Consider the following 25,776-nt stretch of genomic DNA (forward strand, 5'->3'; position numbering starts at 1 on the left):
AAGGTTTATTTAAATTAGCACATGCATAAATTTAAACTGTTAGATACACATCAATCATTGTGCTTTTTCTAGAAGGAATTCTGTGTTAATTCTCAAATCTTTGTATTATCAGGTATCCACATATGGAAAAAAATGTTACATTTGAAATTGAAAAATTAACTTGGTTTTGAGGTATTAGCAAAGGCATAAGATGCAAGAAAGCAGCAAACTTATATAGAATGAGCAAAAAATAAAAAAAAATAAAAAATAATAAACTTCTCATTTTACCCATCTATTCACTCTAAATGCTTGTCTAGTTCTGCCTTGAACTTATTTAAGTTGTCGACCTCCACTACGACAGATGGAAGTTTGTTCCAACTATCAACCACTGGCTGGCAAGAGTAAATTTCCACACATCAATTCTACAATTGTCTTTCCTCAGTTTGAATTTATGTCCTCTTAGGTGAGTAATCTGAGCAAGAGGAAGAATCCTGTCAGCATTGAGCTTGCTCAAACCATTCAAGGCCTTATGTACCTCATTTAGATCACCTTGCAGGTGCATAGTCTCCAGATGTTTCAATTTGCAGAACTTAAGCCTTTCTTGTAGCAGCAACCCTTTGTTTCATTCACCAATCTCATTACCCTTCTCTGTACTTGTTCCAGCAGCTCTACATCCTTCCTAAAATGAGGCCTCCAGACTTGTGTGTGCAGTACTCATGGTGTGGCCTGACCATTGCATTATATAAGGGGACAATCACCTCCTTATCCCTGCTAGCAAAATTATTGTATATCATTGACAAGACACCATGAGCTACTCTTGCAGCCTGTCTGCACTGTCCAGAAAACATCATATCTTACTGCACAATTACCCCCCAGGTCCTTTTCATTCTCCACTACCCAGAGTGCAGTACCACACAGTTCATACATCACTCTGGGGTTACTGCTACCCATATGCAGTAATTTACATTTGTCAATGTTAAACTTCAGTTGCTACATCTTAGACCATCTGCTCAACTTTTGTAGATCCTGTTACAGTAGTGTGCTGTCATTAACAATCCTGCCAACCTTTGTATCATCTGCAAACTTGGACATTAACCCTGATACACCTTTATTAATATCATTGATAAATACAGAAAACAACAAGGTGGCCAACACCGAAACCTGGGAGACTCCACTAATAACATTAGTCCACGAAGAGCAGTGTCCATTGATTACTGCTCTTCTCCCTCTCAACCATATCTTTATCCATAGCAGCAACTTCTCCTTAATGCCATATTTGGCATTTTGTACAGTACAGTACAGAATGCCAAATATGCCTCTCCAATTTGTACAGTAGTTTTCCATGTGTAACCGTATTAAAAGCTTTCCTAAAATCTAAGTATATGATATCAAAATTATTTTCTGCATCCAGTTCCTTTGTGACCACATCATAGTATTCAATCAAATTGGTCAGACAAGACTTTCCCTTAACAAACCCATGCTGTGTCCGAAATATAATTGAAGTCTTCTTTAGATGATCCTGTGGTGTTTCTTTAACCAGTGCCTCCATTAATTTCCCTGGAACAGAAATTAAACTAACAGGTATGTAATTACTTGTGTTACCCTTTGATCCTCCTTTATGAATTGAGATTACATTTGCACATCTCCAGTCCATGGGTACCTTCCTGAAACAAGGAAGCTCTCATAATTATGGCTAAGGGTTTGCTTACTTCTTTTACCCTGTAGAGCACTCACTGGTGCTCTACAGGGTGTTCACTTTCCAGCCATTGTTAGTATAGTTGCTAAGAACTTGCATTCTTCAGAAAAGCCATTTTTTACTATCGTTGTTACATCCGGACCAGCAATTGGGTGCGATAAAATTGTTTAAATGACTTTTGTCCGATAAACAAGTGTAAATATTGTTAAAAATTAGAAAATTACTACCAACAAAGTCAATTAAATGTTTAACCCTTTTGGTACCTCCTCTAATATAACTAGATAGATCCTATCCACCCCAGGTGCTTTTCTTATGTTCAACTTCAGCAATTTCTCCTCCACTTTGCTCCGTTATTACAAAATCCTACCTGCTAGAGTTTGATTAATTCTCCTTCCTGAATAACTCCTTGTGTGTGAATGTAGATGCCAAATATTCATTCAGTTTGTCAGTTACCTTAGCAGGATCATCAACAGTCGAACTATTGATATCAAGTGGGCAATCTTATTCATCCCCTTCCTTCTAGAGTTTACATAAGTAAAGAACCCTTTGCTGTTTTTCTTTGCATCCTTTGACAAAATTTTCTTATAATCTGACTTTGTCTGCCTAACCTCTTGTGTGACTTGGTTGCAGACCAGCTTATATCTATCACAGGCTTCCATGTCACCTGTTAATTTGTATGTATCCCATGCATTTTTCTTCTCTGTCACATGTCTAATTAGTTCATCTGGCATCCATTTAGGTCTAAATCTTGAATAGTATTTCTTAGTTGGTATGAAAAGCCTAGTAGCTTACAAGATGAATTCTTTGAATGCTTCCCATTTTGAATTTGCTGTTGGTAACATCATCAGTTAGTACCACCGTATAGAATTTAAATACTGTCTCAGACCACCATAGTCACCTTTACTAAAGCAAAAACCCTTCCCTTTACCCTTGATGGTAGTTATCTCTCTGAGTAAATCCCACTTTAGCACACTGCGATCACTGCCACCTAGTCGTTCCTTTATATGCAGATTCTTAATGCATGAAGAATACTGATAATCAGATCAAGAGTATTACTCCCTCTAGTTGCCTCCCGAACATGCTGCTGTAGAAAACAATCATCCAGTAAATCCCCAAAAGCCTTGCTAGTGTGTGAGTGACCAACAGCGGGATCATCTGATGATATTGCCAACAGCAAATTCAAAATGGGAAGCATTCAAAGAACTTATTGTGGAAGCTACTAGGCTTTACATACCAACTAAGAAATATTGTTCAAGGTTTAGGCCTAAATGGTTGTCAGATGAACTAATGAGGCATATGGCAGAGAAGAAAAATGCATGGGATACATACAAATTAACATGTGACACGGACGCCTATGATAGATACAAGTTGATCTGTAACCAAGTTACAAAGGAGGTTAGGCAGGCGAAGGCAGATTACGAGAGATCCTTGGCAAGGGATGCGAAGAAAAACAGCAAAGAGTTCTTTACTTATGTAAACTCTAGAAGGAAGGGGATGAATCAGATTGGTCCACTTGAGATCGATGGGTCAACTGTTGATGACCCTGCTCGGGTAGCTAACAAACTAAATGAATATTTTGCATCGACATTCACACATGAGGAGTTATTCAGCGAGGGGAATGCCAGAGGTGTATTCAACTCTAGCAGTAAGCTACAGAATCTTGTAATAACTGAGAGCAAAGTGGAGGAGAAATTGTTGAAGATAAACACAAGAAAGGCACCTGGGGTGGATGGGATCTATCCAGTTATATTAAAGGAGGCAGCAAAGGAGGTAAGCAAACCCTTAGCCATAATTATGAGAGCTTCCTTGGACTCAGGGGAGGTACCCATTGACTGGAGATGTGCAAATGTGACCCCAATTCACAAAGGGGGATCAAAGGCTGACACAAGTAATTATAGACCTGTGAGTTTAACTTCTGTTCCCGGAAAATTAATGGAGGCACTGGTGAAAGAAGCACTGCAGGATCATCTAGACAAGACTTCAGTTATAGCTAGGACACAGCATGGTTTTGTTAAGGGGAAGTCTTGCCTGACCAATTTGATTGGATACTATGATGCAGTCACAAAAGAACTGGATGCAGGGAATAACTTTGATATTATATACTTGGATCTTAGAAAGGCTTTTGATACTGTTGCACATGGAAGACTGCTGCACAAATTGGAGCAGTGTGGCATTGGAGGCAAGTTGCTGCTATGGATAAAGGGGTGGTTGAGGGGGAGAAGACAGAGAGTGGTAATCAATGGACACTGCTCATCGTGGACTAATGTTATTAGTGGAGTCCCTCAGGGTTCAGTATTGGGGCCTTTATTGTTTTCTGTATTTATAAATGATATTGATGATGGTATATCAGGCTTAATGTCCAAGTTTGCAGACGATACGAAGGTTGGCAGGGTTGTCAAGGACACTACTGACACTATGCTGCTGCAACAGGATTTGGAAAGGTTGAGCAGATGGGCTTCGAGGTGGCAAATGAAGTTTAACATTGACAAATGTAAAGTACTACATATGGGAAACAGCAACCCCAGAGCAACGTATCAACTCTGTGGTACTACACTGACAGTGGTAGAGAATGAAAGGGACCTGGGGGTGGTGGTGCAGGCAGATATGAAGTTCTCTGAGCAGTGCAGACGAGCTGCAAGAGTAGCTCATGGTGTATTGTCAATGATATATAGGAATTTTTCTAGCAGGGATAAGGAAGTGATTATTCCCTTGTATAAGGCAATGGTCAGGCCACACCTAGAGTACTGTATACAGGCCTGGAGGCCTCATTTCAGGAAGGATGTAGAGCTGCTGGAACGAGTACAGAGAAGGGCAACTAGATTGGTGAATGGGACAAAGGGGTTCTCTTACGAAGAAAGGCTTAAGTTTTGCAAATTACAGTGTCTGGAAACTAGGCACCAGCGGGGTGATCTGATAGAGGTGTACAAAGCCTTGAATGGTTTGAGCATGCTCAATGCTGATGGGATTCTTCCTCTAGCTCAGAAAAATCACCTGAGAGGGCATAAATTCAAATTGAGGAAAGACAGATGTAGGATAGATGTGCGGAAATTTGCCTTTAGCCAGCGGGTGGTTGGTGGGTGGAACAGACTTCCATCCCTTGTCGTGGAAGTTGATAGCCTAAATAAGTTTAAGGCTCAGCTGGACAGGTATTTCGAACGAACAGAGGGGTGAAGTGGAAGTGGTTATTTTTATTTATTTATGTTACTTTTTTTTTTTTTTTTTTGGCTGATGCTGCATAAGCTTGCTTTCTTGCATCAAATGCCTCTACTAATGCTAATGCTAACCCACAAATTCCAGTCAATTTCTGGAAAATAAAAATCCCCCATTATAAGACACTTTGATTTACTGGCCCACTCTTTTTCCCTGTACAATTCTTTTATTATACTCATCAGAGTCATTTGGACTATAACTCACTCATACTCAATTTTGATTTCCGAGTGCTTGTGTCACACCAAACTGACTTGACACTGCATTGTCCAGGCATTTCGACTGGCTGTACTTCCTTGGATTTTGTGTTTCTTAATCAATAGAATAACCCCTCCTCCCTTCCTATCCTGTCTATCGTTCCTGTACAAATTGTATTCCCCAAATTCCAGTTTTGCATTCCTAATATATATGTAACACCATGTCTCTGTTATCCCAACAATATCTGCCTTTGAAGTTTTGACCACACCTCAAATTCATCAAATTTATTTACCAAACTCCTAGCATTGGTGTACACACAAGTATACATGCACCTATTCCTATTCTTAGCTACCCTAACACAGCTCATGTATTTACTTGTTCTGCAATAACTCCCAGCAGTCTCTGGAATCCCCTACACCTTGTTTTCCAGGCTGCTGTTCATTTCAATAGAAGCAGTGCAAGAATCTCTTTCACCTCTGCCAGCAGCTGCTGTTAATCTATTAGTCCGTGTCTCCCACCCCAAACTAGCAATTTTCTGACTCACCCAACTCTGCCTTGATAGCATCAGCAAATCTTGCATCCTTTCTGTTTAAGTGTATACCATCCCTGTAGAAGCATTCTCTCCTGTTAACAAGCACAGACCAGGCTGAGAATAATTCTACCCCTTGAGCCTTGCACAATCTCTCCAGGGCCAAATTGATTGACAAGGCTCTCATCATATACTCCCTTCTATCATGTATGGGCAGAATTGCAGACACTTTCAAATTCAACCCTAACTCGTGGCTTTTTTTCCAACATTGACCTGTACTTGTTAAGTAATTCCGCTGGTCTCCTCTTAATATCATTAGTGCCAACATATAAACAATATCACATCTTGTGCCCTTAAAAGATGATATCTGCTCTACAACATCATCAACCCCTGGCAGACATACCCTGGCCCTGTTCCACCTATCCTTTTTGCACAATATATTCTCCGTCTCCCTGACAATAGAGTCACCAACAATAACTAGTTCCTTTTGGACCAGCGCATTCTACCTTGGGTGTTGCATCTGTGTTGCATTATGTTGAAGTGCAAGCTCCTGCATTGATGTGGGCAACTGAGAGCATGATGGGCCCGCTCAATTTAAATCCTTCGAGGGCATCCATCCTGTCTTTTAGCTCTCATATAGGCCCATAACAGTGCTGATTATCTTCTGATTTCTTCACACTCCTTACATCACGCGTGCACACACACACACACACACACACACACACAGACATTCCCCTTGGCAATATCATGTCCTGTTTCTGAATGATGAAGGATCAGCCTAGCTTATTAAGCAAGGAAATTCCAAACCGAAGAATTATCCAGACTCTGCGGCGTAAAATAGAGAGCTGTCTTTACAGCAATAATAGTGGAGTTTCCAGTGCTGCATGTTTGTGTATTATACACTGCTGGGGCTCATTGGAAAAGATGTTGTTTGAAGCAATAAGTGAAAATGAGCAACTGAAATCAATGAACGAGCAGTTGCGACAAACAAATGTGACCCTCACGACGACTATAACCAACCCAGCTTTCAAGGCCTTGAACACCATTGCCTCTACCACACAGGCCCAGGCCCCTTTTGAAGGGACTCCTCAGACTTTGTCATATGCAGCCACAGTCAAAATGCCCAAGAATCCTCCCCCAGAACAGAAGCATATGCTCATTATCAAGGCAGCAGAGGGTTGTGATATTGTGGACAGCGATGGCGTAAAAGACAGTCTTGAAAATCTTAAAACCAAAGTTGGAAAACATAAAAATCAAAAGTGTCCGAAAGATCTGCAGCACAGGCATAATCCTGGAAGCAGCTTCCAAATCAGATCTGGAGCAAATGTTTTAAAATTACAAATGTGTAAAAGCTGAAAACTTGAGCCTCACTTTTGAAACCCCGAAACAGGGCCGAGCATTATCATCTTCGATGTTGAAGTCTCACTCCAGAAAGAAGAGATTTTCAATAGAAATCTCTTTGGACACATAGACAGGGAGGGAGCCAGCCAATGAAATGAAGATTCAGTTCTCAATGACTACCAGGTCACAGGACAATCTGAACTGCATTTTCCAGGTATCTCCCAGGATTAGAAATTTTTCCATAATCAAAAAAGGATCTTTTTGGGCTGGTCATTACACCGTTTCCGGGACTTTGTACCAGTTATGAAATGTTAAAATTGCTAGGGATATGGCTATACCTCCAAGAAGTGTCTCAAAAAGCAGCCAATCTGCGGGCATTAGTAGTAGTAGTAGTGGCATGTGATGCAAGAAAGCAAGTGTATGAGCTTATGCAGCATCAGCCAAAAAAAAAAATCATACCATTCCCTCCAAATGCCTGTCCAGTTCTTCCTTAAATTTATTTCACCTATCAACTTCCACAACGACAGATGGAAGTTTGTTCCAGCAATTAATCACCCGCTGGCTAAAGGCAAATTTCCGCACATCTATACTACATCTGTCTTTTCTAATTTGAATTTATGCCCCCTTAGGTTCGTAATCCGAACAAGTGGAAGGATCCCATCAGAATTCAACGTGCTCAACCCATTAAAGGCCTTATACACCTCAATCAGATCACCATGCAGGTGCATAGTCTCCAGCCACTGCAATTTGCAGAACTAAAGCTTCTCTCGGTAAGAGGATTCCTTCAATTCCTCTCACAAATCTTGTTGCTCTTCTCTGTACACGCTCCAGCAAATCTACATCCTTCCTAAAATGAGGCCTCCAGATCTGTATGCAGTAGTCAAGGCATGGCCTGACCATTGCCTTATACAGAGGGACAATCACCTCATTTTCTCTGCTAACAAAATTCCTATATATCATTGACAAAACCCCATGACCTGCCCTGTCAGCCCATCTGCATTGCTCAGAAAACTTCATATCTGACTGCACAATTTCTCCCAGGTCTTTTTCATTTTCTACCACCTTAAGTGTAGTACCACACATTTGGTACGTTTCTCTGGGGTTACTTCTACCCATATGCAGTACTTTGCATTTGTCAAGGTTAAACTTCAGTTGCCACTTCTTAGCCCATCTGCCCAAATTTTCTAGATCCTGTTGCAGCAGCACACTGCCATTATTGTCATTAACAGACCCTGCCAATCTTTGTATCATCTGCAATGCATCTGCAAATTTCGACACTAAGCCTGATATACCTTCATCAATATCATTGACAAATATACAAAACAACAGTGGACCCAACACCTGTGGGACTCCACTAATAAAATTAGTTCACGAAGAGCTGCACCCATTGATTACCACCCTCTGTCTTCTCCCACTCAACCATCCTTTTATCCATTGTAGCAACTTACCCTTAATACCATTCTGCTCCAATAGTCTTCCATGCACAACTGTGTAAAAAGCTTTCCTGAAATCCAAATATATGATATCAAAATTATTTTTTGCATCCAGTTCCCTTGTAACCACATCATAATATCCTATCAAATTTGTCAGACAAGACTTTCCCTTAACAAACCCATGCTGTGTCTGAATTATTGCTGCAGTCTTGTCTAGATGATCCTGCAATGCATCTTTAACCAGTGACTCCATTATTTTACCCAGAACAGAAGTTAAACTAACTGGTCTGTAATTACTCGTGTCACCCTTCGATCCGCCTTTGTGAATTCAGGATACATTTGCACATCTCCAGTCCGTGGGGACCTCCCCTGAGTCCAAGGATGCTCTCATAATTATGGCTAAGGGTTTGCCTAATTCCCTTACTGCCTCCTTCATTATAACTGGATAGATTACATATGCCCTGGGTGCCATTTTTATGTTTAACTTCAAAATTTCTCTTCCACTTTGCTCTCAGTTATTACAAAATCACTTAGCTCCCTGTTTGATAAACTTCTGTCATTCCCCTCCTTGAATAACTCTAGTACCCTGGTACCTTGGTACAATTTGATAACCTTCTGCCATTTTCAAACCTTAATAACTCCTCATGTGTGAATGTAGATGCAAAATACTCATTCGGTTTGTTTGCTATCTGAGCAGGATCATCAACAGTTGATCCATTGATATCAAGTGGACCAATCAGATTCATCCCCTTCCTTTTATAGTTTATATAAGTAAAGAAATCCTTGCTGTTTTTCTTAGCATCCTTTACCAAAGATTTAGACTAGCTTATATCTGCCATAGGCTTCTGAGTCGCTTGATAATTTATGTGCATCCCATGCATTTTTCTTCTCTGTCACAAGTCTTGTTAGTTCATTCGATAACCATTTTGGCCTAAACCTCGAACAATATTTATTAATAGGTATGAAACTTTTAGTAGCTTCCACGATTAAGTCCTTGAATGCTTCCCACTTAGAATTTACTGTTGGTAACATCATCAGTTGATCCCACTGTACAGAATTTAAAACTGTCTGAGACCACTGTACTCACCTTTATGGAAGCAAAAACCTTTTCCTTTACCCCTGATGGTAATTATATCTTTAAGTAAATCCCACATCAGTACACTGTGATCGCTGCCACCTAGTGGTTCCTTTATCTGCAAATTCTTAATACACTAATGATGATAACCAGATCAAGAGTATTACCCTCCCTTGTAGCCTCTCGAACATGCTGCTGCAGAAAACAATCATCCAATAAATCCACAAAAGTCTTACTAGTGTGTGAGTGACCAACTCACAAGTTCCAGTCAATATCTGGGAAGTTAAAATCCCCTCATTATAAGACATTCTGATTTACTAGCCCACTCTGTTTCTCTGTACAATTGTTCATTGTACTCATTCGAGTCATTAGGGCTATAACACCTTCCTACTCTTATTATTGCTTTCGCAGTGCTTATGTCGCACCAAACTGACTTAACAGTGCACTGTTCATCTATATCAACTGGATGCACTTCTTTTGATTTTATGTTTTTCTTAATAAACAGCATGACAACTCCTCCCCTCCTATTCTGTCTATCCTTTCTGTACACATTGTACTCCCAAATTCCAATTCTGCATTCCTAATATTAGTGTGACACCACGTCTCTGATATCCCAACAATATCCACCTTTGATATCTTGACCAACACTTCAAATTCATCAAATTTATTTACTATACTTCTAGCATTGGCATACATGCACCTATTCCTATTCCTAGTTACCCTGACACATCCCATATACCCACCTGTTTCACAATGACTGCCATCAGTCCCTGAAACACCCAGCACTCTTCGCTCCAGGTTGCTACTTATTCTAATAGAAGTTGTGCAAGAATCACCTTCACCTCTGCCTGCGGCTACTTTTAACCTTTTAGTCTGTGAATCCCCCCAAGCTAGCAGTTTTCTGACCCACCTAACACTGCCTCAATAGCATCAGCAAATATTCTTGCACCCTTTCTATTTAAGTGTATCCCATCCCGGTAGAAGCAGTCTCTCCTGTTAACAAGCACAGACCTCGCTGAAAAAAATTCATCCCTTGAGCCTTGCACATTTTCCCTCTAGGGCCGAATTGATTGACAAGGCTCTCATTGTGTACTCCTTCCTATTGTGTCTGGGCAGAATTGCAGACAATTTCAAATTTAACCCTGACTGATGACTTTTTTGCAACATTTACCTGTACTTGTTAAGTAAATCTGTAGATCTCCTACTCTTAATATCATTGGTGCCAACGTGTACAACAATATCACCTTTTGTGCCCTTAAAATATGATATATGCTTTACAACGTCATCAAGTTTTGCCCCTGGCAGAAATACCCTGGTCCTGGTCCATCTATCCTTTTTACACAATATATTTCCCGTCTCCCTGACAATAGAGTCACCAGCAATAACTAGTTCCTTTGGGACCAGTGCATTCTGCCTTGGAGATTGCCGCTGTGTTGCCTGATGCTCAGGAGTGTGGTCTGGTGTTGAGTTGGGCAGCTGAGAGCTAGACAGACCTCTCATATTAATTTCTTTGAGTGCGTCTACTCTACACCTCAAGCTCTCATAGACGGCCAGTAGAACGCTGAGTTGATGCCAAATTTCTAGACACTCTGTGCACCTGGCACACAGAAAGACATCCTCCTTGGCTAGATCCTGTTCTGTTCCAGAGAGTTCGGCAAACATTTCACAAGTTGCACATTTTTTTAGGCTGTGATGCGTTGGAGAATTGCCCCCCCCCCCTCAGTTCTCCCCCCGAGTCACAGCACTCCTGCCACTTTGCGTCCGTTGCTTTGCTGCTCTAGTCTGTGGAATGATATTTTAAATTAATAAGATCAATAAATTTAGTTAATTGTAAATACTACGCTATCTAATAGAATCCTAAATGTAGTGATTCGTATTACGCTATATAATTATACGTTAGAGCTACCTAGTTACCACAATTAAAAATTAGAATTCCCTACCACCCCATACAAAAACAATGGCTGCAAGATTCGAATGAAATAACGGTTTTACGAATATTAAGTAGTAATCTACAAAAATATCTAAATTAAAAATAAAAATAACCAGCGTAACTATACTATAACAATAAGACTATGTATAAAGTACAATATAAAATACAATTAAGTAAAAAAAAAGGCAAACACTTATCGCTTTTTCGGAGCCTGTAGTTCCCAGCTGTAATTTTTAAAGAGAGTCAGCGCCCTCCCATTGTGCAGAGGCAGATCACCTTTACAAGAACTGTCCAAATTAATCCTCCCCACCAACCTGTGCCAACTGCAAAGCTATTAATAAACCCAGCAATCACTCCGTTCAGGATGGAGCATGCCTTGTATATAAAAGATCAGCTGAAATAATCTGTAACAATACAAATTATGGATAATAGGCCATCTAACCAGACAACATCCAGACTTCGCATTGCCCAAATAAATGGACAAAAATAAATCTCTGTGGCTTCTCACCTCCATCCCATCATGGAAGAACTTGACCTCGACTTTCTTCTCCTCCAGGAACCCAACTGCGTTTGCTGTAGAGTTTCTGGATATCCACCTACATACCGGAAGATACAGACTGCAAACCAGCTATGCCTTGCAGCCATCATAATCCGCAACCCGGACCTAGTTGTGACCAGAGTTGATTCCTTATGCATCCTCCCACCTGGCTGCTGCTACTGTGGAAGGCTGCTTTCACCGCATCTCCATCCTTACGTCTTACTTTCAGTTCGGCACTGACATCCAACCGCATATTGCCACCCTGGAATGGGCTTTTGACCTGCTTAATGATTCACTTGTTATCATCGCAGCCGACTCCAGTGCACACTCTACTAGTTAGTACAATGCCACTACTGATGCTAGAGGTGATTTACTTGATGAATTTATTGCTGCCCACAGATTGGAGATCACTAATCTACCAGGTCAACCTACCACCTACTCCTCAGGAACTGGAGAATCCAACTTGGATGTTACCCTTATAACTCCTTCCCTCAGTAATTGTCTCCAACAATGGCAGGTGCATGAATATGCGACCACCAGTGATCATCGCCTTATTACATACTTTATTCACCCTCGGTGAACCTTCATCGAAGGGGTTCTGCTGACGCTGGTCAACTGACAGGCGTGGGATCATCTGGGCCATTTGGCCCTCTGCTGGGGTAGCATTCTGCTCTGCCTACCCTTGCTTCCTTCCCCCTTATCTTACCTTTCCTGTCCAACTCGCTCCATTCCTCTAACTTGGCCTCTCTCCTCTTGTGTTTTGCAAGTGGGGGGAGAGCCCAACAGACGTTCCTTCTACCTTCCTGGCCTGACTCCTCGTGCCGGTGGACGGATGCTGAAAGGCTCCTTCCATGGTGATCGAGCCTCCCAGTAACTAAGAGGCCAGTCAAACAACACACTACTCACACAACCCACACTGACTGGCCTTGCAATGTTGTGCATACATCACAGAGTAGTACTCAACGCAGATTTGTGGGGAACCACAGGAACCGCTTGACAAAAACACTATGTCCACTATGCTCCACAAACATCAAACAAGCAGTGCATTTCAAAATGCTGCGATTCAGAGGACAACTGCCCCCCTGAGTTATCCACATTCCTCTCATTAGTTTTAGCCTTTTGCTTTGCTGCTCTGGTCTGAGTCATGCTTTCTGTTTAATTTCAAATAAAATTCCAATACAAAATATAACCCTAAACTTATATCCCAATGCAGTTATACCACTATATATATGTATTTCAGTATTGAATATTATCTCCGAGTTACATTATATGACTTTCTTATCTCCTGTCGAGATATATGTATTAATTTATAATGTTATGTTTGTAAAAACTAAGTCATTATATCTATTTAGTTAAAAAAGTACAATTTAATTGACAATGAAATTTAATCAGATTAGTATATTTTACTGATTAATTGATACTACTATAGTTGCTATCTAGTTTTACGTTAAACCTTATGCTATCTAGTTTGGGGTATATCGTTTGAGAACGAGGGTAGCCTGTGCGGACGTAGCTTATTGCTGCTCCTAGAACAGAGAAGTTTTTTCTGATTTATTTTTTGTTTTATTAAATTGGCATATTAACTTATTTTCTAGAGTAGCTTTATATTCCTAGTTACGATACTTAGTTTAAAGTTTAACTTAGATAGAGATTTTGTAGGTATTACTTAGTATCGGTAAGGGTATCAAATCCACGTGTTACAAGTTGCAGCTCCGTTGAATGAAAGGTTTTTTTTTTTAACCATATTTAGCCGATCTATTAACCAATTGTTATATCAAATTATTTTCTGTAAGTAGCTAGTCAGGATCCTTAGTTTATTCTCAATCGAAACAGAGAGATTTGGAAGTTAATCGATACTTAAGTGTCCGTAGATTTACCGTTCGTAAATTGCCGCCATTGTTACGTGATACAAATTATCTCAAACTATATAGCATAAGCTTAGTATAGTATAGTACATAATATAATATTGTCAATTAATCAGTAAATCTATTAATCTTGTTGAACTTCATTGTCAATTAAATTGTACTTTTAACTATATACATATAACAACTTAGATTACGTAACATAAATAATTAGCAAAAATAAATAATTAATACTTAACTTGATACGGCAGTTATATAAAGGGATTTCGTAGATAACACTCGATATTGAAACATAAATATAGCGTTATGACTGTGTTGGGATACAAGTTTAGGGTTTTAATTATGTACTGAAATTTTATTGAAATTAAATCAAAATCATAACTCAGACCAGAGCAGCAAAGCAAAAGTCTCAAGCTAATGGGAGTGCTGTGGCTCAGGAGAGAACTGAAGGGGGCAGTTGCCCTCTGAATCACAGCCTTTTAAGATGCACTATTTGCTTGATGTTTGTGGAGCAGTCTGGTATGGGACATGATACTGCCATGGGGGATGTCTTTGTATGTGCGCGATGCAGGGAGTGTAAGGAAATCAGGCAACAACTCAGAGTTGTTATGGGCCTATATGAGAGCTTGAAGGACAGGGTGGATGTCCTCGAAGGATTAAAAGTGAGGGCCCATCAAGCTGTCAGCTGCCCACACCAAACACTTGGGCATCACACAACACAGCGGCAACCCCCATGGCAGAATGCGCTGGTCCCAAAGGAACTAGTAGTTGTTGGTGACTCTATTGTCAGGGAAATGGGAAACATGCTTTGTAAAAAGGATAGGTGGAACAGCACCAAGGTATCCCTGCCAGGGGTCAAAGGTTGATCACGTTGTAGAGCGGATATCATCTTTTAAGGGCACAAAAGGTGATATAGTTGTACACGTTGGCACTAATGATATTAAGAGTAGGAGACCGGCGGAATTACTTAACAAGTACAGGTCACTGTTGAAAAAAAGCCGTGAATTAGGGTTGAATTTGAAAATGTCTGCAATTCTGCCCAGACACGATAGGAGGGAGTATATGACGAGAGCCCTGTCGATCAATTCGGCCCTAGAAAAATTGTGTAAGGCTCAAGGGGTAGAATTTTTTTCAGCCTGGTCTGTACTTGTTAACAGGAGAGACTGCTTCTACAGGGATGGGACACACTTAAATAGAAAGGGTGCAAGAATGTTTGCTGATGCTATCGAGGCAGTGTTAGGTGGGTTGGAAAACTGCTAGATTGGGAGGATACAAGGACTAATAGATTAACAGTAGCCACTGGCAGAGGTGAAAGTGATTCTTGCACTACTTCTATTGGAATGAGCAGCAGCTTGGAAAATAAGATGCAGGATATTTCAGAGACTGCTGGGAATCATTGAGGTACAAGTAAACACATGGGTTGTATTAGGGTAGCTAAGAAAAAGAGCAGGTGCATGTATACTTGCGTGTACACCAATGCTAGGAGTTTGGTAAATAAATTTGAGGTATTGCTCAAAGCATCAAAGGCAGATATTGTTGGAATATCAGTGACGTGGTGCCACACAGGTATAAGGAAGGCAGAACTGGAATTTGGGGAGTACAACGTCTACAGTAAGGATAGACTGGATAGGAAGGGGGGAGGTGTTATACTATTAGTTAAGAAATACATAAAATCAAAGGAAGTGAAGCCAGTGGACATCGCTGGACAGTGTAGTGTTGAGTCAGTTTGGTGTGACATAAGCATTGGGAGATCAAAATTGAGAGTAGGAGTGTGCTATAGGCCTAATGACTCTGATGAGTATAATAAGAAACTGTACAGGGAAATAGTGGGCCAATAAATCAGAGTCTTATAATGGGAGATTTTAATTTCACAGATATCGACTGGAATTTGGGGGCTGGTCACTCACACACTAGCAAGGCTTTTGTGGATTTATTGGATGATTGTTTTCTACATCACCATGTTCGGGAGGCAACTAGAGGGAGGAATACTCTTGATTTGATTATCAATAGTGATTCTTCATGCATTAAGAATCTGCAGATACAGGAACCACTAGGTGGCAGTGATCACAGTGTGCTGAAGTGGGATTTACTCAAAGAGGTAACTACCATTAGGGGTAAAGGGAAGGGTTATTGCTTTCGTAAAGGTGACTACAATGGACTGAGACAGTATTTAAATTCTATACAGTGGGACCAACTGATGATGTTACCAATAGCAAATGCAAAATGGGAAGCATTTAAAGAACTTATCTTGGAAGCTACTAGGCTTTACATACCAACTAAGAAATATTGTTCAGGGTTTAGGCCTAAATGGATGTCAGATGAACTAATGAGGCATATGGCAGAGAAGAAACATGCATGGGATACATACAAATTAACACATGACACAGAAGCCTATGATAGATACAAGTTGATCTGTAACCAAGTTACAAAGGAGGTTAGGCAGGCGAAGGCAGATTACGATAAATCTTTGGCAAGGAATGCAAAGAAAACCAGCAAAGAGTTCTTTACTTATGTAAACTCTAGAAGGAAGGGGATGAATCAGATTGGTCCACTTGATATCGATGGGTCAACTGTTGATGATCCTGCTCAGGTAGCTAACAAACTAAATGAATATTTTGCATCGACATTCACACATGAGGAGTTATTTAGCAAGGGGAAAGCCAGAGGTGTATTTAACTCTAGCAGTAAGCTAGAGAATCTTGTAATAACAGAGAGTAAAGTGGAGGAGAAATTGTTGAAGATAAACACAAGAAAGGCACCCGGGGTGGATGGGATCTATCCAGTTATATTAAAGGAGGCAGCAGAGGAAGAAAACAAACCCTTAGCCATAATTATGAGAGCTTCCTTGGACTCAGGGGAGGTACCCACAGACTGGAGATGTGCAAATGTTACCCCAATTCACAAAGGAGGATCAAAGGCTGACACAAGTAATTATAGACCGGTGAGTTTAACTTCTGTTCCAGGAAAACTAATGGAGGCACCAGTTAAAGAAGCACTGCAGGATCATTTAGACAAGATTTCAGTTATAGCTCGGACACAGCATGGTTTTGTTAAGGGGAAGTCTTGCCTGACCAATTTGATTGGATACTATGATGCAGTCACAAAGGAACTGGATGCAGGGAATAACTTTGATATTATATACTTGGATCTTGGAAAGGCTTTTGATACTGTTGCACATGGAAGACTGCTGCACAAATTGGAGCAGTGTGACATTGGAGGCAAATTTCTGTTATGGATAAAGGGGTGGTTGAGGGGGAGAAGACAGAGAGTGGTAATCAATGGACACTGCTCGTCGTGAACTAATGTTATTAGTGGAGTCCCTCAGGGCTCAGTGTTGGGTCCATTATTGTTTTCTGTATTTAAAAATGATATTGATGATGGTATATCAAGCTTAATATCGAAGTTTGCAGACGATACAAAGGTAGGCAGGGTTGTCAAGGACACTACTAACACTATGCTGCTGCAACAGGATCTGGAAAGGTTGAGCAGATGGGCTGAGAGGTGGCAAATGAAGTTTAACATTGACAAATGTAAAGTACTACACATGGGAAACAGCAACCCCAGAGCAACGTATCAACTCTGTAGTACTCACTGACAGTGGTAGAGAATGAAAGGGACCTGGGGGGTGGTTGTGCAGGCAGATATGAAGGTCTCTGACAGTGCAGATGGGCTGCAAGTGTAGCTCATGGTGTATTGTCAATGATAGATAGGAATTTTTCTAGCAGGGATAAGGAGGTGATTATTCCCTTGTATAAGGCAATGGTCAGGCCACACCTAGAGTACTGTATACAGGTCTGGAGGCCTCATTTCAAGAAGGATGTAGAGCTGCTGGAACGAGTACAGAGGAGGGCAACAAGATTAGTGAATGGAACAAAGGGATGCTCTTACAAAGAAAGGCTTAAGTTTTGCAAATTACAGTGTCTGGAGACTAGGCACCAGCGAGGTGATCTGATAGAGGTGTATAAAGCCTTGAATGGTTTGAGCATGCTCAATGCTGACGGGATTCTTCCTCTCGCTCAGAATAAACACCGGAGAGGGCATAAATTCAAATTGAGGAAAGACGGATGTAGGATAGACGTGCGGAAATTTGCCTTTAGCCAGCGGGTGGTTCGTTGGTGGAACAGACTTTAATCCCTTGTTGTGGAAGTTGATAACCTAAATAAGTTTAAGGCTCAGCTGGACAGGTATTTCGAACGAACAGAGGGGGTGAAGTGGAAGTGGGTTTTTTTTTTTTTTTTTGGCTGATGCTGCATAAGCTTGCTTTCTTGCATCAAATGCCTCTACTAATGCTAACTGAACAGGGAAATAGAGTGGGCCAGTAAAACTGAGAGTCTTATAATGGGGGATTTTAATTTCCCAGATATTAACTGGAATTTGTAGGTTGGTCACTAACACAGTAGCAAGGCTTTTGTGGATTTATTTTCTAAACAATCGTCCACCCATTTGTTGATGATTGTTTTCTAAATCAGCATGTTTGGGAGGCAACTAGATGGAGCAATACTCTTGATTTGATTATCAGTAGTGATTCTTCATGCATTAAGAATCTGCAGATACAGGAACCACTAGGTGGCAGTGATCACAGTGTGCTGAAGTGGGATTTACTCAAGGAGGTAACTACCATCAGGGTTAAAGGGAAGGGTTATTGCTTTCGTAAAGGCGACTACAATGGTCTGAGACAGTATTTAAATTCTATACAGCGGGACCAACTGATGATGTTACCAACAGCAAACTCAAAATGGGAAACATTCTAAGAACTTATCTTGGAAGCTACTAGGCTTTACATACCAACTAAGAAATATTGTTCAAGGTCCAGGCCTAAATGAATGTCAGATGAACTAATGAGACATATGGCAGAGAAGAAAAATGCATGGGATACATATAAATTAACATGTGACACAGAGACCTATGATAGATATAAGTTATCTGTAACCAAGTTACAAAGGAAGTTAGGCAGGCGAAGGCAGATTACGAGAAATGTTTGGCAAGGGATGCAAAGAAAAACAGCAAGGAGTTCTTTACTTACGTAAACTCTAGAAGGAAGGGGATAAATGAGATTGGTCCACTTGATATCGATGGTTCAACTGTTCATGATCCTGCTCATGTAGCTAACAAACTAAAACGATATTTTGTATCTACATTCACACATGAGGAGTTATTCTGGAAGAGAAATGCCATAGATGAAGTAAACACTGGCAGTGAGCTAGATGATCTTGTAATAATTGAGAGTAAAGTGGAGGAGAAAATGTTAAAGATAAATACAAGAAAGGTACCTGGGGTTAATGGGATCTATCCAGTTATATTAAAGGAGGCAGCAAAGGAAGTAAGCAATCCATTAGCCATAATTATGAGAGCTTCCTTGGACTCAGGGGAGGTACCCACAGACTGGAGATGAGCAAATGTAACAGCAATTCATAAAGGAGGATCAAAGGCTGACACAAGTAATTATAGACCTGTGAGTTTTTCTGTTCCAGGAATATTAATGGAAGCACTGGTTAAAGAAGCACAGCAGGATCATCTTGACAAGAATTGAGTTCTAGCTCAGACATGGCATGGTTTTGTTAATGGAAGGTCTTGCCTGACCAATTTGATTGGATACTATGATGTAGTCACAGAAGAATTGGATGCAGGGAATAACTTTGATATTACAATTGTATTTGTATATACTTGGATCTTGGAAAGGCTTTTGATACTGTTGCACATGGAAGACTGCTGCACAAATTGGAGCAGTTGGAATGGTGGCAAATTGTTGTTATGGATAAAGGGATGGTTGAGTGGCAGAAGACAGAGAGTGGTAATTAATGGACACTGCTAATCGTGGACTAATATTATTAGTGGAGTCCCTCAGGGTTCAGTGTTGGGTCCATTGTTGTTTTATATATATATAAATAATATTGATGATGGTATATCAAGCTTAATGTCCAAGTTTGCAGACAATACAAAGGTTGGCAGGGTTGTTAAGGACGCTACTGACGCTATGCTGCTGCAACTGGATCTGGAAAGGTTGAGCAGATGGGCTGAGAGGTGGCAAATGAAGTTTAACATTGACAAATGTGAAGTACTACATATGGGAAACAGCAACCCCAGAGCATTGTCAGTGTAGTATCAACTCTGTGATACTACACTGACAATGGTAGAGAATGAAAAGGATCTGGGGATAATTGTGCAGGCAGATATGAAGTTCTCTGAGCGTGCAGATGGGCTGCAAGAGTAGTTCATGGTGCCTTAATAATAATATACAGGAATTTTTCTAGCAGGATAGGGAGGTGATTATTCCCTTGTTTAAGGCAATGGTCAGACAGCACTTTGAGTACTGTATACAGGTCTGGAGGCCTCATTTCAAGAAGGATGTAGAGCTGCTGGAACGAGTACTTAGAAGGGCAACAAGATTAGTGAATGGAACAAAGGGTTGTTCTTACGAAGAAAGGCTTAAGTTTTGCAAATCAGTGTCTGGAGACTAGGCACCGGCGAGGTGATCTGATAGAGGTGTATAAAGCCTTGAATGGTTTGAGCATGCTCAATGCTGATGGGATTCTTCCTCTTGCTCAGAATAATCACCTGAAAAGGCATAAATTCAAATTGAGGAAGGACAGATGTAGGATAGACGTGAGGAAATTTGCCTTTAGCCAGCGGGTGGTTGGTTGGTGGAACAGACTTCCATCCCTTGTCGTGGAAGTTGATAGCCTAAATAAGTTTAAGGCTCAGCTGGTCAGGTATTTCGAACGAACAGAGGGGTGAAGTGGAAGTGGTTATTTTTTATTTATTTTATTTATTTTTTTTTTTTTTGGCTGGTGCTGCATAAGCTTGCTTTCTGGCATCAAATGCCTCTACTAATGCTAATAAATGGCAAAAGCATGAATGATGATGAAAGCGAGAGCGCGAGAGCACGAGATCACAATTGCTTGCCTTATATCAATTTGCCAAGTAATATATATTCTTCAGTCGTACTGGAGAGATGGATAAAGAAAGAACAAGGTTTGAGTAAAAAATCCTTTTATACTAGTTAAAGGCAAGTAAAGCAATCAAAATAAAATAGATCTACCAAAAGCTTTTGGACTTGTAGTCCTTCTTCAGTGGGGTAATGAACATTATTATAAAATAAAGAATACCAACTGCCCAACCATGGTAGTCATATGAGGTGGAACGCTTGACACAGGTGTAGGTAACAATCAGTTGTTGGGAGTTAAAGGCTTGTAACTGTTCTGTTTGAGTATGAAGCGTGTGCCAATGTTTATCATTCTGGAGGATAACTGCTTCCGTGATGGGATGGATGCGTCCTCCTTTATTTCGGTTAAAGGCACCTTGACAACAGGAAATGTGGAGCGATTCCAACCAGATGCAAATGATGGTAGTGTTGGGATTGGCTGATAATTTCAACATCGGCGTAGATTGAGGTTGTGCTGGAAAGACTGGAAGTGCTTTGTGATTGCCAAGTGTTCTGCAGAATGGATTGCTCTCTCATGTTTGGAGATTTGATCTTGGAGCCTCCTGCCAGACTCCCCAACATAGCAGGTAGTACAGACAGCAGGAATTGCTGTACACCGAACCGCTTCACAAAAGGGGGAATCAGCATTTTTACCCTCGAGAGGAGGGACTGCAACTTCCTCCCTAGTAGCTGCAAGCACTTTATCCCGTGGGCTCTTAAAATTTTAGAGCTGTTGCGGCACGCCCTGAGCTAAAGGCGGTCGAGATGGTGTCATCGTTACAGGGGCCTTAGGATGTGTTGCGCAGTCACAGCACACACTTATCTGTAGGTCACATTTGTCTAGGACATTGGCAGGGTAGCCACATCTAGCCAGATCTGTTTTTTCTTTTAACAGTCTCATTGCACCGTTCATCCATTGAACTGAAATGAGTTAGTAGGGCTTGTGCGGTACTGAGAAGCTGGCTGTGAGCGTGTGCTGTCCGTAGTTGGTGAATTATTATTATAATAATAATACAATACAATACAATTTTATTTATCAAGAGAATTCATTTACAATAAATGAACTTGTTAAGAAAAGTAAATTTCTTGACAACGAGTTGTAATTCTTCCTTTACAACAGTTTTGTACAAATTTGTTATCTTACAGAAAAGACTATGAAGTCACTACACATAGTGTATTCCACACTGTAAACATAGGTAGTAGTTTTCTGCATATCAATTCTAATCTACTGCGTCATTGAGTATCAAGAATTTTCTTATTAGGAATTTTAATTTGGAGATTGGGTAACTTCTCCTGATCCTGAAATCAATGCTAGCCAACAAGTTGTTTATTATATTCATTGTGTGCCTATCTCCAAATCTATTTAGTATCCTAGGGTGAGGCAAAGTAATTGCTTTTGGGTTCCTTAAATTTTGTGAGACATTTCTTTGCAGATTCGACTCTTCAAAAATAGTGTTAAGATTTTTTAAGAATAGATTTAACTTCAGGTTTTGAACTGGATACAGTATTTTATGTTTCAACAAAAATTGCCTTCTCTTGTTCAGGTTATTCCAAGAGTTTGTCCCCATTAAAAGTTTCAGAATCCTATTCATTAAGTTGTTTATTGCCCTTATTTCTGTTTTATTTGCTCATGCCCATATATTTACTAAATAATTGAGTTGGGAGTCCACTAATGCATAAAATAGGGTAATTTTTGTTCTAAGATTTAACTTATTCTTAATGTAGTAGAAAAAGTACACATAAAATCTCATTTTTTTGTACAAGTTTGTTATATGCATTACCCAACTTAGACTGTAGTCAATCCATAATCCAAGGTAACAATTGATTTGAAACTTCTTCCACAGTTAGACATTTGCAATTCTTGAAATTCTGATCATGTTTGTGCAATTTGATAGAGGGTTGAATGTCCAAGGTTTGATGAGGAGGTATTATTACCAAAAATTTTGTTTTTTCAAAGCTGAGTGCTAATTTATTATTGTGCAACCAAGTTTGTAAATGTATTGCATCCTGTTGTAAATCATTCTCCATTTTTGTTAGGTTCTTTCCTATTGTATATAAGATTATATCATCTGCATAAATTTTTATAAAGGAGTTCTTAATTACTTCGAATATGTCGTTTATATAGACGTTGAACATGATTGGCCTAGCTTGTGTGCCCTGAGGTACTCTTCTCTTTACATTATATTCCCTTTGTATTTTCTACTTCTACTGTTATTTTTCTCTTGGTTAAATAATTTGCTAGGAGTTGATTGAGTCTTCCCCTTATACCATATTTCAGTAATTTCTGTTGCAATATTGGGATATCAATTAGGTCAGATCTATAAATAAAATCAATATGAAGTTATTGTTGTTTAAATGTAAGTTTAGAGAGTCTACTAAGTTCTCTAATAATGTCTGTGTGCTCTTGCCCTTCTGATATGAGAATAGAGTTGTTTAACAGTCCATGTTGATGTAAATATTTGCTTATGTGGGAAAATATGTAATTTTCTATTATCTTATTTAAAATTGACTGTATTGTTATTGGTCTGTAATTGCAAAAGTCATCAGGTGGTCCCTTTTTATATATAGGAATTACCTTAAATGAGAGTAAATTTGTAGGATAGCTTCCCGACTCTAACATCCGTGCTATTAGCTCTACCAAGAGAACAGAGAACTGTTCTTTGTTTCTCTTTACCTCGGTTACTGTAATACAGTCCAGTCCGTAAGATTTCTTGTTCTTTAATTATTCTATAATTTTAAGAATCTCAGTATAATGTGGAGCTAAGACTACACAAGAGTTCATTATCTGAGGAAGCCTATCTTGTTGAGTAAAGGAATCTTGGCAGTAATGTATTGAATATCTGTTGAGATCTAATACAGCTTTGGCAAACCTATTTGCAGCCTCATATTGTTTGTTTGCACCAGAAATCTGTTCTACTAGTGTTTTAATTTGGTTTCCCCTTGACTTTTTCTTCCTTGTACTTAACATGTTATTTATAATGCACCATTTATCCTTTTGTGTTATCTGCTTATCCATGAAAAGATGATTGTAATAAGTGTTTTTTTTTGCTTTTTTATTATACCTGTCACTTTATTTCTGAGTGTTTTATAATTGTGATAATGTTCTTTCTTTGATGGACAATTTCTATACTGCCTGAAATATTTATCCCTTTGTACCATTAGTTCTTCTATTTCTTTAGTCATCCAAGGTTTCCTAAGCTTAATCCTGCTACTCCCAGTGTTTGTTGTGTTGTTGGCTGTGTGATTAACTTTTCTCTCGGTATTAAACCTCGAATTGTTTATAATTTGTATTATCTTATTTGAAAAAACATTTACATTTGTTGTGTAAGATGCTTGATTTTGTATTAACATGTTTTCTATGTTCTGTTTTAGTTTACCTGTTGATAAATAATTTTTCTTCGTAGCATTTGTTAATTTTATATCTTCATATGGATGTTGTTTTGAATACATATCTAGTATTAGTATACATGTTCTGTGATCTGAAAGTTGATTTAATAGTATGTAGATTTAATAATAATAATAATAATTTACCAGCAATTCACCAACTACCGGTTGTTGGTGAATTGACCAACAACCGGTAGTTGTTGTTGGTTTGCTGTGGACTGAAGTTGTTAAGCACGTGTCCTCATTTTGTCAAGTAATGATTTAAAAAAAAAAAAGGAACATTTAAAAAATCATATACTGATTATCCTTTTAAATCCCTCCATTATTGGTGAAGAACATGAAAGTTAAACACTTGGGAACATATAACTGGATAAGCATAAGAAAGAAAGCTTAGTTCAGTTTATCGATACATTGTTTCAAAAGCCTTTAATAAATTTAGCAAGTAATAAAATTTCTAAAAACAATTAAAAAATCATGCATGGATAACCCACAAATGGGATAAACTGCACACAAATAACTGATGCTTATTTTAATTTTAAATGACAGTATAAGTATTGCAATGGGTAACTGAACAAAATTTTGATTGAGATGAAAGTGATGTGATTATTATAATTTTATTCATTGTACAAACTTTATCTGATGAAAACTTTAAATATTATCCTGTTTCTTTGGATTTGCAGTAGGGTAGTTAATAAAAGTATTATTTTATTTTCATTTTATTAGTCTGGATGTAGACCTGACATAGTTCATGGTCTTCCCGAGCAAATCAATGAAGAACACTTAACTTCAGATAATGGAAGGACAGAGAAAAAAAATGCCCTACTAGCTATCCCTTGTGAATTTTGTAATGAAATATTTTCTTCAGATACTGAACTCTTTCAGCATCAGGTAAAAGATCAGAATTATTTTTTCATTTGGTAACTTTTGGTTTCAGCAATTAGTTTTTTTTGTAATATTTTACTTTTAGGTAAATGTTTTTAATGATTTAAATATATAAAAAAAGGTAAAGTGCAGCCATTATCAACCCACTGCAGGATGGAAGCCACCTCAACAATTCCTGCTGAAGGAAATGGACCATAATCTGCCATGCTGGTCCAGTGTGGGTTGGCAGATCGACCGTATTCAGCAGTTAGGGGCTTGAACCCCGGTCAACTCAAAGAACGTGTGCTACTGCACTCCCCCTCCTGACCACTCAGCTACGGAGGAGTGTTATCCCAAAAGTAATGCATAGAAACTAGTAATTTAAAAGGAATTTATTTTATAACATAATTTATATTAAAAACCTTCAATGCAGTCTCATTCACATCTATTATTATTACTATTATTAATAGCCATATGGTGCAAGAAAGCCTGAGGCTTATGTTGCACCAGGAAAAAAAAAAAAATTCCCAGGTTACTCTGAGAGAGAGAGAGAGAGAGAGAGAGAGAGAGAGAGAGAGAGAGAGAGAGAGAGAGAGAGAGTCGAAAGTAGAAGGAAATCACCAAGAAAGAGAAGAATGATGATATCCAGCTCAGGACCCTGGGTGTGCCAAGCCCATACTCACCAGATGTGAGCCCCCGGGGTTCTTTGTTTACTTTCAGTGTGCCATGTTCATTTCATTGTGAATTTTCCCTCAATTTTTAACGGGTTACACAGTGTTATTTCTCATTAATAATAATTTTTGTGTAACCAGGAGCTCTAA

At 39.3% G+C, this 25,776-nt stretch overlaps 1 protein-coding gene across 2 annotated transcripts in view; it reads left to right on the forward strand.

Annotated features, from left to right (window-relative positions):
• The window catches only part of LOC150085151 (uncharacterized), a 274,128-nt gene that overhangs the window by 176,952 nt on the left and 71,400 nt on the right, over positions 1 to 25,776 (forward strand). For both annotated transcript variants that reach the window (XM_090373050.1, XM_090373051.1), the window contains exon 9: positions 24,818 to 24,982. In XM_090373050.1, the coding sequence (XP_090229176.1) occupies positions 24,818 to 24,982 (165 nt within the window). The remainder of the gene's footprint in view (positions 1 to 24,817; positions 24,983 to 25,776) is intronic.

The sequence above is a fragment of the Mastigoproctus giganteus genome, chromosome 5 (assembly GCF_048544385.1).
Source record: "Mastigoproctus giganteus isolate SK-2022 chromosome 5, ASM4854438v1, whole genome shotgun sequence".
Taxonomy (NCBI): domain Eukaryota; kingdom Metazoa; phylum Arthropoda; class Arachnida; order Uropygi; family Thelyphonidae; genus Mastigoproctus; species Mastigoproctus giganteus.